Source organism: Lathamus discolor, chromosome 5 (assembly GCF_037157495.1).
Source record: "Lathamus discolor isolate bLatDis1 chromosome 5, bLatDis1.hap1, whole genome shotgun sequence".
Taxonomy (NCBI): Eukaryota; Metazoa; Chordata; class Aves; order Psittaciformes; family Psittacidae; genus Lathamus; species Lathamus discolor.
The window spans coordinates 17,784,143-17,801,178 of record NC_088888.1 but is presented as its reverse complement, the minus strand read 5'-3'; the positions used below and the strand labels follow the sequence as shown (position 1 = coordinate 17,801,178).

The following is a 17,036-nucleotide window of genomic DNA, read 5'->3' as shown; positions in this document are numbered from 1 at the left end:
CCTTTTCTTAGATCTTCCAAAGGATAAGAAAAAAACAGATACCAAAAAGAGTCTTTTTTCTTGCCCTAAGGGCTACAGGAAACGTAAGAGATCTCAAGATGCAAAGAGTATCTTGAACTTCATTATGTACAGCTATAAAACAGACGGCAAGTATAAAATCCTATCCTCACTAAAGGAAAACAGTATAGTAGAAAGAATTACTAATTCTTCCACAATAGGTAACTGTAAAACATACATACCTGAGAGAACATCAGACAAATCAATTTCATCTGACTGTACTCCAATGCTGCTGTTGTATATATTTTTACAAGAAGAGCCACTTATTTCCAAATCAAACAGAACTGGATCAAAAGGCGAACTATATAATCCATATCTGCAAACAAAACAAGACAAAGAACACTATTCAAACACCAAGAATTTATATAAAATCATTTACAGAAAAAGGCCAATTATTTAATCATCAGGTTTTACTATATTCCAAACTATTCTTTTTATTCAATTGACATATCATAGAAATTACCATTTATTATATTTCATTAAAGTGACTTATTAGGTGACCTTTTCAAACAACTTAGTAACAAAGAGTTACTTACTTAGTGTTATAAGTTTTTCTGAAGATGTAATACTGTCCTATAAACATAACACATAATCACACTCGGACATGGAAACTAGAACTACAAGCCTCAGACAATTAGACACAGCAATATGCATGCCTGCACATAGTAAATCAGACATTTTTCTGAAGTCAATAAATACACAGTACTGTTTTCCAAAACAGCAAAACTAATTCAACCTCAGCTAGTCATTCCAGCTACAGTAAGAAGAAAAAAGGAAATGCTGCTAGGAATACCAATCAACACTCGTGAATACTCTAAGTATCTCAACAGAAGATCTTACTACTCTTACTCTGGCAGTAGAAAAAATAATACAATCACTCACAGTTAACAAGGTAGTCCCCAATCAATTATTGTTTTATAAGCCAAGAAAAGGAAAATTCAAAGTAATAACAGAATCAGTGTTGGGTTCTTTTGTGTACCAATATCTATTAACAGTAACTGACAAGAGGATTAAAAAATGGAAATCAGGCCAAATTATTCAACAGGATTAGAAAGAAAGAATGCATCTGTGTAGATACAAAAGTGAGAAACATGTAACACTTTGTGGCTTGACTGGTAAGAACCAAAATATCAAACACTATCATGAACACACCAGCAGCAACACAAAGTTCCTCCACCTCCTTTTCTCTGCCTTGGAGCAACTTCTCCGTTCTTTAGCAGGGGAGGAAAGCCCCCATCAAGTGACACTGAGAAGGCTGGAGTGTTTAAGTGCCTTTTTTGCTCAAGTAGTCACAAAAGGATAAATGTCTACACAAATACTTATAGTATTATATATTACATACCAGCAACAAGGCAGGACAGGCTCTAGACATCTCTGTTAAAATGCCTCCATATTAGGTAGGCTCAATGCTTTTTGCCACACAGTACTAAGACTGTAACTAATCAGAAAATGACATTCTAAAGAAGGACAATAATCACTTACAAGCACCTAGTAAGGTAGCAAATTTAAGATGAAAACTTTATATTAAGAATAATAAGTATTAGATGAATCCAGGTTGCCCTCTACAAGCATGGAGCAGTGCATACTGTACATTCTGGCAAGACTGATGTTTTGCTTATGAAAAAAGGACATGCAGCAACCATGAGATAACATTCTACTGTATAGTGGTTACTAAAACACACAAAAATGGTCAGACAAAATTCAGTAGGGTACTTTCACAACCTGTTTTAGAGCTCAGATTCAAAAGCGTAATCCACTAGGTCAGCTCAACATTAAAACTGCTTACTTGCATGATTTAAGTGAAGAGTTTGATTTATTAAGCAAGCAGGTGATAAAATGTAAAAAGGGGTTACAAGACCTTTGTAAAACTGGATCAGAATCTGAATGCATTGCAAAGAGTGAAATAATCTGGTTTGGACAGAACATATTTAAATAAGCACAGTGCCTTTTACTGATCTTCCAACAGGAATGATGAGGTTCACAGTTTAAAAATGCACTAGCAACACTTTCCAGAACAGGATACAGAAGATACATCAATAAAAAAAACCCAAAGACTGGATCAACAATGTCACATAAAAAGCCCCATCACCCTATTCATCTATGAGTAATGAATATAAGATATGTGAAATCTCTTCTGCTTCAGTCATCAGTGATCTTAACTCGAACAATGTTTACAATTTTGTGTACCACAATTCAAGGAAGATGAGGACCAAAGAAAACAGCTGAAGGAAATGCTTTAAGAATGACTACAGATCTGGAGAACATGATCAAGATGCAAACATCCTTTAGACATCCAAAATTCGTTAAGAATTAAATATCGCTAAAGTGGACAGGACACGTTTAAACATTAGAAGCCTTTAGCTGCTGCAGAATATATTTCAGATTAGACACAGGCAGAAGGAAACAGTTCATGTCTTAATGATAAGAATAATTAAGCCATGTAATAGCTTAAAATATTTAGAACAATTAAATTCTACGACTACTTTAATCAGATGCTTTCAAGAACAGGCTGGAGAAATTTGTCAGATTTGCTAGAGACAAACCAACCTGCTTTGTTGTGGGACAGCCTAAAATATTGTCTGAAATTCCTTTTTTTTTGTTATTCTCTGAACTGCAAGTCATGTAACACAGCCACCTGGCCTTATCCTTGCAAGTTTTACTTGCTTCACTGCAGCACAAAATAGTAAAATGAGAACTACTCTGCCTTAAAACAACATGAATGTGCAGGTCCTTTAAGCAGACATCTGCTTTTATTTGACTAACAAATGGTTGGCTACTGTACCTGGGAACAGTAACAAAGAAGGAAAAATCTACTAGAAACTTCAAAGCAAATGCACACAAATATGATAAAATACAACTCAGGGAGAGGAGAGAAGGGAAAAAGAGTAAAGCAATGGGTACCTACTCAATTATTAAAAAAAAAAAAAAAGGTATTACTACTCATCTTTTATTTAAAAAAAAAGGAGAGAAATTACAGTATTCTCTTATCTGTAGACATATAAAGAAAAAGACAGTAAATTCTGTCTAAATTTGTAAACTAAGTCTGGGAATAGTCAGTCATTGCTAAAGACAAAAGCTACCATAATCAAATATGGGATCAGATAGATTTGTCTCATGCTTTTCTTATTCTAACTATGGGGATATGGAGTTAGAAAGCAACTTTAGTTCAAAGAAGAAAATCAGTAAAACACTATCAAGAAACATTCAAAAAATCTAAGCTTGAAGGATGCCAAGAGCAGGGGCTCACTTCAGAAAACTTCCTTTGAGATGCAGGCAGCTGTGCTCACCACTAATAGATCTGAAATATCGTATGTAACAAACTCAAAAGTGGGCAACTGGAAATGGAAAAAAACCTCTCTATTTCAAATATGCTATGTAGAGGAGGCACTTGGAAACATGCCATATAAAGGAATGAGTCAATTCCTACAGAAAGGTGCAATTCTACAAAAGGCTGAAGCACCTCCCATATGAAGACAGGCTGAGAAAGTTGGGGCTGTTCAGCCTGGAGAAGAGAAGGCTGCATGGAGATCTCAGAAGTCTTCCAGTATCTGAAGGGGGCTTATAAGGATCCTGGAGAGAGACACTTCATTAGGGACTGTAGTGGTAGGAAAAGGGGTAACAGGTTAGAACTCAAACAGGGGAAGTTTAAATTAGATGTAAAGAAGTTCCTTACTGTGAAGGTGGTGAGGCACTGGAAAGGGTTGCCCAAGGAAGCTGTGAATGGTCCATCCCTGGAAGTGTTCAAGGCCAGGTTGGACAGACCCTTGGGTGAGATGGTTTACAGTGAGGTGTCCCTGCCCATCGCAGGGGGTTGGAACTAGAGGACCTTAAGGTCCTTTCCAACCCTAACTATTCCATGATTCTAGTTCTTGAACTTTGCACAAGTCAAAACTATTTTCTAGAGCTGTACCGAATTAATCCTTGCTCAAGAAATATGGGAAAATCCTACTATTTTAAATGGCCAACCTTTTTTTAGACACCAGAGGATGGCATTAGCTTCTATGCTTGTTTTTATTAAGTTTACAACCACCACATTTCTTAGTACCTTGTTTGAAGTAATGCTTCCATAGGTGTTAGGCGATCCTGCAACTGTCGGGACACAGCAGTTAGTAACGATGCACAAGCTGTACTACATCCTGCCAAATCTTCATCCTTTACATAATTCAGCAAGACAAAATACCAATACACAGATCCTGCATTTAAAAAAAAAGAAAAAAAAATTAATTCAAGGTGAAACATGATACGCATTTTCCACTCAGAAAGAATACACTGATGCATAATCAATGAAGTACCTAATGGTTACTGAATCCAGACTAGGAAGCATTCTCCCCCTTCCACTTTTTTTTTTGAGATACTTCAATTTAGAATCATTCTCTAATCACTACTTTCCACAAGCACTTCAAATTCTCTTATCAACTAATTCGTAATTGAAGAAAAAACGGTTTCCAAGAGACAGCTTTGCACATAGTTCTTTCCTTGCTTCTGCCCACTGATTCTACTAAGCACAAGAATCTAAATGTTCTTGATACACTAAGGTGCTAGGCTAGGGGTGCAAATTCCTTCAGAGCCAAGCCTTACTCTATATTCAACTCCTCTCTGTTTTGGCTGCTGTCTCCTTATTCTGTATTTGCTGGAGGCACTATTTCCTTTGCAAATCAGTTCTGGAAGCATAGCACAGTGGTTCTGTACAGAAACACAAACCTTGGGTTCCTTCTCCAACTCTCCCCAAGCATTCCAGATCCTCAATAGCTGCATGATAAATGTTTTATCTGGATAGCAGCACAACAAGCATTTTGGACTGCAAACTAATTTCCCTACAAGACCCCTTGATGATGCCAAGCTAGATGCAGTTCAACAATGTCATACTGTGAAAAACACAAAGCAGGTCTTGCCACCCCAAATATGAGTACTAAAGTCATCTTTCCATTCTATCTGGCACTAAGAAGGCTTCAACAAGGTCCTAACATACCATTATTCTGCAGTGTAGATGAGGAAGGAATTTAATTTAATTAAAAATTTCTTTTTGGTGCAGAAGTAACAGAAACGGATTGCTAGATGGACATCATTCGGATAGCAAGGCTCCTGGGAATAAATCTTCTAATTTTCAGAAGTAACAGACAAACCTGACTCTCAGAGAATGTGAGAGAACGTCAAGAGAATGTGTGGTTGCTGAACACCTTTCAGTGTCTTAGCACTCTGTTCTAACCCAGCTAATTTGTTTAAAATTACATAGTCTACAAATGCATACTTCATACCTGGATATGATCTAGCAGACCACTCCAAGAAGCAGTTTTTACTAACTGAATAATTATCTAATTCTTATTTCACAAGACAATCCAACAAAACATGCCAAACAACAAATGTACTGTGCATTTTTATGACAACAAACTTTGTATACATACCACCTGTTGCAGCAGCCGGCAGAAGAGGCATATTGTCAAGTAAAGCTTTTAGAAGAACTGATCCAAACCCCTGCTGACTTGGGTCACACCTGCCATTGCTACAAAGAACCACACAGACACTTTAGAATTTAATGAAGTAAAAGCAAATTGTGAAATCTCCCCCATAAGATGAAGTTGAAACACTGATGTTCTTTGCAATCATAGCCTAATACGTTTTTCCTCAGCAGATCTTCCAGATCTTCTTGCTTTATAAATTTGATGGTAAATGGTAACAGACACGCATTTACAATTCAGACCTGCATGAAACCCTTCAAAATATACATAAAAAATAAATATATAAAATATAGAAATAATTAGCACTGACCTGATGCATAGTGCAAGAAATCGTGCACATTTGTGAGCTATGCTCCGCCCAGCTTCAAAGAAGCAAACACGTATTATATCAGAGACACATCTACGTGTTTTAGAAAGCAAGCTATCATTTCCTTCCTTTGAGCTGTAACAACAAGTTGCATATTTTAGAGAACCGTATAAAACTTTTTTTTTTTAACAGAGCTAATGCTGAGAAATAGCCATGCTATTTTAAGCACAAGTTCTCTTACCTGCCAGGTCCGTTTGAATATACTCCAGCCAGCCAACAAAGCGTGTCTAATACAAGACTCTGAGCATGTTCTGTAGTCAGACCATCACCTGTCTTCTTGCAAAGAGTGGTGAGTAGCTTCTCATGGAACTCTGAAAACTGTAACATGGCACACCGTTGAACTCTAGGGAGGAAGGGAAGGAAATGAAAAACAGAATTATCCAACATGGCCATTCTCCCATAAAATTGTCCCTCCAGCTTTGTATCCTGACCTAGGAACGGCAAAAAAAAGATGCCTGTGTAAGAGTAGTACATAAGCATATGTGATATTTTCCAAGCTCACATTCCCAGTCTTTCTGTTTTCTGCTCACAGAACTTCTGTGTATATCTACTAGCCTTCAAGGATTTTTTTTCTTCCTATTAACTTGTCCAGTAACTTCCAAACCTAGACAAACTTTCACCATCTGCAACACTCTTTGGCAATCATTTGCACATACCTCTCTGCAGCCTCTTTAAGACCATTACATACAAATTAAATACTGTATTATTTGTATTTAGGTCTGCAGTACCAGTTCATAGGACTTTAAACAGTTGTTGAGTAACAGTTTGCTAGTTACATTTGATTCTAAACTTTTTGACAAATAATATATTTTCTGCTGTAAGAAACAAGCCAACATGTAAATAGAAAGGGAAGATGCTTCCTTAAAAATAAAACCCTGAAAAAACCCAAACAAACCCCACAACCACACAAAAGAACGAAAAACGTGTCCAAATAATTTAGCTAATTTACCAAGAAGATGTATTTATATTTGTCTTTTCCAGTCCAGCAAATAATCACTCAACATAAAATTTCATGCAGGGTGCTACTCTACCACAAACTGCATAGCACAGTGCTCTCAAACTCACAATTTACAGGACTTTCTGTAAGACACATGTATGAAATAATCTGAAACCATAGTCTGACCTGACCTAGTCTGAACTAAGTGTTTAATGGTAAGTGTAATTAAAGCTAATATTTTTTAGAATTAAAAAACACCTACTAACCTTTCTTTTGACATGTACGTTTTTTTAAATCTTCGAATTGTTACAGATACTTCTTGAAGTAAGTCACAACCTCTCAGATTATCTGATTTTCTTGAAGAATTAGTGGCTTCAATTTTGCTAGATGGTTTTTCCTGTTGTTTTGGGAGAAAAAAAAAATCATAAATCTCACTGGTTTTGACTGCTTCGTTTGTATACATTGTTCAGAGAAATACTGTTGAGTAAAATTTCACCTCAGTTTGAGCAATGTACTAAAATAGACTAATTTTCATAGAATCATAGAATAGTTACGGTTGGAAAGGACCTTAAGATCATCTAGTTCCAACCCCCCTGCCATGGGCAGGGACACCTCACATTAAACCAGGTCACCCAAGGCTCTGTCCAACCTGGCCTTGAACACCGCCAAGGATGTAGCATTCACAACTTCCTTGGGCAACCCATTCCAGTGCCTCACCACCCTCACAGCAACGAACTTCTTCCTTATATCCAATCTAAACTTCCCCTGTTTAAGTTTTAACCCATTACCCCTTTTCCTACTGCTACAGTCCCTAATGAAGAGCCCCTCCCCAGCATCCCTATAGGCCCCCTTCAGATACTGGAAGACTGCTATGAGATCTCCATGCAGCCTTCTCTTCTCCAGGCTGAACAGCCCCAACTTTCTCAGCCTGTCTTCATATGGGAGGTGTGCCAGTCCCCTGATCATCCTTGTGGCCCTCCTTCTGGACTTGTTCCAACAGTTCCATGTCCTTTTTATGTTGAGGACACCAGAACTGCACACAATACTCCAGGTGAGGTCTCACGAGAGCAGAGTAGAGGGGCAGGATCACCTCCTTTCACCTGCTGGTCACGCTCCTTTTGATGCAGCCCAGGATACAGTTGTCTTTCTGGGCTTCAAGCGCACACTGCCAGCTCATGCTCATATTCTCATCAACCAACTAATTGCCTTAATATAGATAATCAAATTTAGCAATGCCCTGTAATTTGTTATGTTCTAACCCTTCCAATAGTGTCCAAAAGATGTGCATTGTATCACCTGATCTTACAACAATCAAGAGTAAAATACACACACACAAATATAATCCTTTGTAGCAGGACGAGGTTTATGCATTACTGAAAACACTCACAGAAACACCAGTTTCAAAATCAAGTGCTCAGAATGGGGAAGTTCCAGAACAGACCTTGTCAGCTAAATTTGCACAGAGAAAACAACTTAAGAGATGCTGAACTCCGATTCTTGAAGGTTTTAACACAGTGTTAACTCTTAAAAAAGTAATTTTAATGGATCTTAACTCTCCTAACAGCTGCTTTATTTTCAGATTCCATAAATCATACCATTTCTACAACTTTAACACAGATGTCTTTCTTGGCCAGTCATTACCTTGCCTGCTGCTACTTTTGCCAATAGTGAAGCAAGGGAATGGCCCTTGTTAGTCTGAGGTTTGAGAGATGGTATTCTAACAACCGGTCTAATGCCACCATTGCAGATTTCTTCTGTTCCTCTGTCATTCACTGCTTTAACATGAATTAAAAATGAGCGGTACTTGCCACCAGCCATGCCTAAAAGTTGAGAGGAAAAAAAAAAAAAGAGGGGAAGGGAGAAAAGAGAATTTACATAGTTTAATAGGGGCAAGTTGTAAACAGATTTCAAATTCACAGATACAGTGTAGACACAAAGCTCAGCTACATTTATTCCAGTACTTGAGCATCTATTTGAAAAGTTAAATCATTATTATGTTATATAACAAAATTTGGCAATGTGAAAGTAAATACAAACCAAAGTCTAACTACAGAAGTACACAATGCACTTTAGTCACGCATACTTCATGTGAATAGCAAAATAAAATGGTTTACCTTTAACAAGCTTTGGACTTGTTAGAGTCAACATTCCAGCATGTCCTGATAGATCAAGTCCAGTAGCCAGCCATACTGGACCACAAAGTATATCTTCCTTGTGTTCCTCCAGAAATGGACACAATCTAAGACCTTAAAAAAAATATGAGTAATATGGACCTGAATTATTCATAATTGAGTCACAAAATCTGATCATTTGCATGGGTTAAAAATATATCATGTCAAACTCTGATCAATAAATATATGCAATGCATCATTGAAAAACTAACCATTATAGAAGGTTCACTTTTAACCTTTTCCAGTGAAATCAATAAGGGTAAATGACAGATTTCAAACCTTTTCCAGTTATATTATTAGGATAATATGTACATTGACTGGCTCATCAGAGCCACAAAATACAAAACGTGTAAAATAAGACTGTTGAAAGGACCAAGTAAAAGAATCATAGTTCTGGAACTGATTTATTCCACCTATCAATTTTTAGTCTCTAGATCTCACTCAGACCCAATGTGACTCCCTTTCAGAGTTTCTCTAACAGATTTTGTGGAAGAGTACTCGTTAAAAGGTTATAACAACAGTCACAGCAAGTGTGATGTGGCCAAAAGTCAACATGACTACTTATGAATTCCCTACTAGCTGTTTATTGGTTTTGTTGGTTTACAGCAGCAATCTCTATAAAGTCCATGTATGCAAAGTAAAAAAAAAATAAATCTATTAAAACCAAATAAAATACTGCTGGAACAGGGTAAGAGTTTAAATTCAAAAGGTGCTATGTCATTCTACTCTGTTTATAAGTTCAAATAAATACTAATCTACTTTTAAGTACCAAAACTGCAGCAATTTGTTGTTTTGTGGGATTTATTGTTGGGTTTTTATGGGTGTGTCCGTGTTAAACTTTCAAGTTCTACGGTAAACAGACCTGTGAGAGAGGCAACATATTGAAGAAGGCTGAGAAAATAGCTGTTTTAAATAGCTGAGAATTTTTTGCAAGGAAACACCTGTGCATCATTAAAAAAAGAAAAAAGCAAGCTCGTATTTTAAACAAAATGTAACAGACAAAACTTACATTGTGGTTCCTCTACATCCATATACTGCATTTCTTCATTGAATTCAACCAGTCCTGGTTTTCCATTTCTTTCCACTTCAATATTATGAGCTGGAGATAGAGGAAATGTGATCTGCCTGTCTACTGCTGCTTCTAGAAATAAAAATATTAGCAAGATATCATAAACATTACTTAAGGCTCACAGAAAACAGAAGCGGTAGTTTTCATAGAAAATCTATCAGCTTCCTGCCCATGACACTGTTTCTAATACAAGAACCACAAATACACAAATGCATGTTTTCATACTAGGATTGCAATTGAAGTTGCAGCAAATAGTTAAACAAAGTATTTCTTTGAATGACCTGTAAACAGCCTGCTTTGCACATATTATTTTCTCCTAATAATCAACTGCAGATTACTCCAAAGTTATTAGATTCTGGTATTGAAAGTTTGATAATTTAAACTACAAATAAATGGACTGCTGCTACTGAATGCACATCAGACATTATTTTGTTAATACTTAAGCACAGCTCTTTTTTCAATTCAATGGTTTTCAACAATCATAGACAAAGAGGACATGCAAGCAAATGAACAAGAAGCATATACAGTGAATTAACTGCCAGATCAAAAACATTAGTTCAAACTGGAAGAATTATGCCTCTGGCCTTCCCATTATTACACACTACATATTTAACTGGTTCCAGGGTTCCTGTCATACAAAAAAAAAAAAAAAAATTGACTAAATAAACTTTCCCCTACACATCTTCCTTAGGTCTCATTATCTTCATATTTCAGTTCCTTTCTCCCTCCATGGAAGATGAGATGGGAACAGGGGGTTTAGCAGAATTTCAGTCTGAAGATTTTATACATTTTCAAGAGCCACCAAACAATCCCAAATATTACATATACCTGGGATTGGAACATTTTGGTTAATATCCAGTACAGATACAAATTACCTACGTTTGTCTTTCCCTATAACGAAACGGTTAGTACCCTATTGCTTCATTCAACATTGCACAGAAAAAGAGACAAATGTCATTAAGGAATTTTCCCAAACCCATGAAATTGAAAAAGGGTAGGCAACAACTACAATGCAGTAACACACTTGAGAAGACGTTGGTTAGTTGAGGCTCCCCAATCCTACAGACTCAAACAGGAAAAGACTATACCAAGATTGCCTTGCAGGTGCTCTCACCTACCCCAGTCCCTTGCACACTGCCTGTGTACACCTTGTCCCTCCCCACCATGCCTTCTCCACCTTATCCATAACAGGGAAAATCAAATTCTGCTACACTGCATGTAAGAAAGCTAAATGTCACTTTCTGAAAGAGCTCTGTCATATGTTATGATCCATATTCTGTACTGTAAAGCATCCACAGAAAGCGATCTATTTCACAGCCAAATTAAATATCTTCAAAGAATTACCAACTCAGGGAACTGTTTCCTCAGAAATATTTACTACAGAAACATTAAGGAAAAAAGTTTAGCTTGCTTTCTACTGTTTTGTTCCACAGGTGAAGATTTTCAGAGTAATTCTGACATTCAGATCTGTAAATAAATTTTAAAATTCACGCTGAAAACAAAGCAGGTTCTGTTCAGAAAAGCAACATGGAACACCTGTGCTATTTTTCACTTTGACAGAAAAAAATTCTGCTGCAAATTAAGGTTTTACTTCAAGTGTTAACCAAAGGAAGAACCTGCAAGAACACCTACTGAGTGCTGTCCTGCAGTCACAGCCAGCACTTCAGTTAAAACACTTAAAATATCTTGTATCCTACAAGAATACACGTTTCTCCAAGAATATTACTATGCAATAATAATTTATTCTCAGATAACCACCAGTTTATAGTATTTCAAGAAGCATCTCCAGCCACTTTTTTTTCTTGTTAAACACAGGGGGATACTAGGAGCAAGAAGTTGTATGAAAGCACGTCAGTGACCTTTGGTATGCCTGTATTCCTTTTCAAAATTAAGAGCACTGTTACCATTGTTTAGCTGGAGTGTTCTAACTTAGCATTTATAAAATAGAAAATGAAAAAGAGCTTTTATAATTGCGCTTGCTGTTCTCTTCTCCCCAACACATTTTATATCCAGTCGCCAATTTAATAAGATGCGACAGCAAGATTTCTCTGAAAAACTGGTTTCCTAGGTTTCCAGAAATAGGTGTCCAGATAAAGATAACCAATTAATGCCTCAATAAAAGTAAGAGCTGCATGTAATACCTTCCATCCCTAGCAGACGGGGCAGCAGAACGCGCGATGAACACTCACCACAGGAAAATCCCAATAGAGGCCCAAACTCTTTCACATTAAAGTGACTTTTCAATTTATGTTACCCCCTCACAGGTTCTCTGAGAGCTAGTAAGATGCAGCGATCTTACTTGGGAAGACTCCTAGATCCAGCTAGGAGTCTTCCTAAGGTAAAAGCATTCATAACTTTGGTCTACCCTGTCAACACTGCAAAGAACAAAAGGTAAAATCATACTGCAGCTTTTGCTTAGCTTACTTAATGAGCCAAATGATAACAGAATTCCCAAGTAAGCCAGTTATTATCTTGTGCTATTAAAAAAACACTTGCTGTTTTCTCTCATGCATCCAAGAAGCACTGGCAAATAAATACCTTCTATGATTTGGAGTAATTTATTATAATACTTCTAAATATATCAAGAATTTTAAAATGCACCATTTGTTTCATCAGTCAATCTCTAGGATGATTTACAATTATTTAATGACTTGAGGATTCAAGCAGTACAGAATAATAATTCAGTTCAAGCTTTTTGAGCTATGTGTATTTTTGTGTAAAATTCAGGATTTTGAAACTGTTTCATAGAATCATAGAATAGTTAGGGTTGGAAAGGACCTCAAGATCATCTAGTTCCAACCCCCCTGCCATGGACAGGGACACCTCTCACTAAACCATCCAACACAAGGCTTCATCCAACCTGGCCTTGAACACTGCCAGTGATGGAGCACTCACAACCTCCCTGGGCAACTGATTCCAGTTTATCCAGTTTGTTTCCCCAATTTACCTTCAAACACGGTAAGTGAAAACAGACCATGATGCTGAGGAAAAGAATAAAGTGGAAACAAGTAAAACCAAATATATACACAGTTCTAGGCAATTCTTCTAATACGCATCACAGAGAATAGTAAGCTTGAGAAAAGAAATAATCTGAATGATATCCAAGTTCCTTCTTACCATTGACTTTCCCTAAGCCTGGAGCTTTATTTTTCAGTAAAGTCACTTGAATCTGGGGAATGTTTGTGATGTTTGAATTCAAAACAAATTTGAAGTCCACATGTCCAACCATACAGGCTTTTGGCAGAACAAGTTCAAAGACATGCTCATCCCAGCTGTTGCTGTCAGGAAATAAAGAAGACAATGACCCAGCGTTAAGAGAAAATTCAGATCAAGCAAGTAGCATTACCCAGTGCATTCTCCACCTGTGCATGCTTTCTTTAACAAGAGGGAAAAAAACCACCTTATACTGCATTGGCTGATGTTCACATGAATTTCTGAAGTAGAAGTCTTTCAAGCTGCTGTTACTCACATTCATTTTGTAAAGAACACGTTAAAAGCTAACTGATAAGAGAAAGCAAATCAACATTCGGATAAAAGTAGCAATGAAAAGATTCCTTATTACCCTCATTGCAGTACTGTTTCCATAGTACTATAAATACCAGTTACTCTTTTCCTGGAATGATGCCCCAAAGGAAGTTTTAAGTATCTCTCAATAGGCATGTATGGAATAATGATCCTCCATGAAGGTCTCATATTAATCCAACAGTACAGAGATCTTTAATACTTGTTATACCTGTGGCAATGAACTTCACAATCTAATTCTGTGATGAAAACCTCTCCTTTAAGCAGCTTTTTAATTTCTCATAGCTCTGTTTAAGTGCATCAACTTTATTTGTGAAGTTTCAAATAAGAAAAAAATTACTTCCTTAATATTTTCACAACATTTTAGCATATCCATCCTATGTATCACTTTTCTCTGAACTCTAAAGCAAGTTCTTTCAGCAGCTTTTCTCAGCTTTGAAACCATTCTATAGCACCTTTTTAAAGAAGAATACACAATCAAGACCATTTTCTAAATGGAAATACACTATCATTCTCACAACTACAAAATATTTTCTAACACACTTCTTCATTCCTTTTCTAGAAGATCTCATCAATGTTTGATCTTCCACTACAACTGACCTTTGAGTTGCAGACCCACTCCGAGTTTAAACACTGGAAAGCAGATCAGTACCTAGCTCCTCCTTCTTTCATATATTTTCAAGTATGTCTGCATTAGGTGAAAACAGAAAATATTTCCTATCTAAATTTGAGAAAACCCAGAAACTCAGATGTTACTGTTTTATCAAAGCACATTAAGAATTCACATACTTTTTTTTTTATTTTTTTAAACAGAATTAATCCAATTTAGCATTTCAATGAAATTACCACTGAAGGGTAAATACTGATATTTTAGGTAATTCACAAGTTAAACCAGACTCTGCTTTTCTGTTTTCTTAGTTACACATCTATTTTTAAATAAAAAAAAAAAAAAAGGATTGAAAGAGTGCAAGTGTAATATAATGCCATTCCCTAAAATACATTTACAGGATTCTCTCTTATCCATTTGAGAAACAAAACAATTATCATATTAAATTGCATTACTCATCCACTTAACCCTGTAATCCCACATCTTGATAGGAATCAGTATGAGACACTCAGAGGAGATAAAAGGAACTGTAGAATAAGGACCAAAAAAGTAATCCAGAAACCAAAGTTTCTTCCCAGATAACTTTCAATTAAGAGTTAATGCTGCTCTCAGTCTTAAGATTGTATTTTCTACTCTATGAACAAAAGGACTGCAATTTAATAATTTTCATCATGAGTCATTTAGCAGCTATCAAAGATTTCCAGTACTAAATCAAAACTTGTAACTTTACCTCTTTACATTACTGTTTTAATTGCAGCAGGCATAACCCTTTTCCTCTAATGAAACCAATACTCATACACTAACGTTCCACATATCATCCTCCAATTAACAGCCATTACTTGTTTGCTTCCTTATATATTCATATTGGTACCTTTTTATTTTTCAGCTGTTAACTGAACACACTGGATAATCAATAGTTTGAACTGGAAGTTATTTTTGCAAGGAGCCACCTCCTTCCCACTTGTTACATAAAGAGTATTTTACTTACACAAAGATAAACAAAAATTTTAAAGCCTGCAATGCACTGCAAGTCTTTAACCACAGTTTATGACCATTTAATTAAAGGAACTTCAGCTCATGTGAGGTGTCAGCCACAGAAATACCTGCAACTATTACCTTCTAGATCCATTTTCTCACCTGGAACGATTTGTTCTCACATGCTATTCTCCCTAATCACAATGTCTAGGCTCCCCTACAATCCTTTGGCTATTTCACTGTTTCCACAGTATGGACATTCAGATTATGTATTTCTATCCAAATCTTGTACATCACTGGTACAGATAAGTGACAGCCTGACCCAAAAGATCTTGTAGTGCTTTACTACATGAGTCCCTTGATAAAACACAAAACACAACTTCTACCCATATTTTGTTTCTCTAAGCACTTTTCAGAAAAACTATGCAAAGCTATTTCAGGTTCATTTTTAACAACTCTTCAAGACCACAACACTGCTATTCTAGTTTTCAGGTTCTAGTTCTAGTCTTTAGTCTAGAGGAATTCCAAGTTCCCAAGTTACGTGCAAAAAACTAAGCAGTACTACCCTTACCATGTCAGTGCAGTTCATTTAAATGAAGATATTGCCTGAATTTTAGTACAGCCACGGCTATATAATGGCTTAAGTAAATGACTCTTGTATAAAGGTTTAACTTGACATGAACAGACGTAAATCCAGATTCTATCTTCACATTTTAAAATAAATTACAATACAATTTAATTTATGAGAGCTCATTAGTCACACTGGCACCTGCAGCTTTAATTTTCCCACTGAAAAAAGAAAAGTACTAAAAATGTGTGTATGCATAAGAAGGGTGAACCAGACTTTTATAGAAACAATTAAGAATATTTCTGACAAATGTGCTTGTCTAAATATATAATGAAATGGCAACATTTGGAAAACAAAAATAGACAAGTTGAAAACTTGATTTTTGAATCTGCCTCAAGGTTCACTAAAACAATTCTGGCAATCTCACAAAGACCTTTAACACAAACTGCCGAAGAGGGATTACTATCTGAAATCAAAGTACAAGTTCTTAAACTTACACACTACTTAAAAACAACAAAATTGCACGAAATTTGTGCTTAAATCCACCATATAAACTACTTATGCAATACTCATGTGATTCTTTCTGCATCACTACCTACCCACCTGTCTGTCTGGAGCTTCCAAGTTCGAGTATGCTGAGCTGCATCCCCATGGTGCTGCTGGTGCAAGTGCTGAGGATGCCGCCTTTGCTGCTGCTCTTGCTGGACTTCTACCCAACAGGGAGGGACAGTGGCTGAAAACCGTGGCGTCAAGGTCTCAAAACGGGTCAGTTCCACCAGGGATGTCAATGTTTCAAGAGAAAATGGCTGGTCCACCAAAAGATCAACTCCTGAGTAATTACAGAAGATATATATTAATTACTACACAGATACTTTTCCCAGAACATCCTATACAGTTTTGAAATATAACCAAACTGCTATGGGTAAAATTAACTACATCGTATATGAAGTTTCTAAAAAAATGAAGCAAAAAACCCACCAATTAAACAATTAAAACCCCCATCCCAATAACAAAAATACCCAAACAAACAAAAAACCTAACAACAAAAAAACCCCAGACACAAGCCACTAAACGACTCCAGTCTCGAAGACAGCATTCTTTGAACACAGCTCATTTGGAACAGATTTTGAGAACTCTGAGCATGCTGTCTGGGATTCAACCACAAGCATCAGGAAAAAGTAATTAGCCAGCTACACTTTGATGATGTAAAGCTGATTAAAACATTCTTTTAAACACCTGTACTGACACAGATTAAAAAAAAAAAAAAAGTAAGTTTTATATTTCTTGAGAACAGACGTGGAATAACT

The 17,036-nt window shown here is 36.4% G+C and overlaps 1 protein-coding gene across 2 annotated transcripts in view; it reads right to left on the bottom strand.

The window, feature by feature from the left end:
- The window catches only part of BIRC6 (baculoviral IAP repeat containing 6), a 173,959-nt gene that overhangs the window by 121,045 nt on the left and 35,878 nt on the right, over positions 1-17,036 (bottom strand). For both annotated transcript variants that reach the window (XM_065679912.1, XM_065679913.1), the window contains exons 12-22: positions 16,333-16,558; positions 13,175-13,335; positions 9,998-10,129; positions 8,932-9,063; positions 8,459-8,637; positions 7,084-7,214; positions 6,062-6,223; positions 5,824-5,955; positions 5,460-5,557; positions 4,103-4,250; positions 240-373 (exon numbers count right to left, since the gene is read on the bottom strand). In XM_065679912.1, the coding sequence (XP_065535984.1) occupies positions 240-373; positions 4,103-4,250; positions 5,460-5,557; positions 5,824-5,955; positions 6,062-6,223; positions 7,084-7,214; positions 8,459-8,637; positions 8,932-9,063; positions 9,998-10,129; positions 13,175-13,335; positions 16,333-16,558 (1,635 nt within the window). The remainder of the gene's footprint in view (positions 1-239; positions 374-4,102; positions 4,251-5,459; positions 5,558-5,823; positions 5,956-6,061; positions 6,224-7,083; positions 7,215-8,458; positions 8,638-8,931; positions 9,064-9,997; positions 10,130-13,174; positions 13,336-16,332; positions 16,559-17,036) is intronic.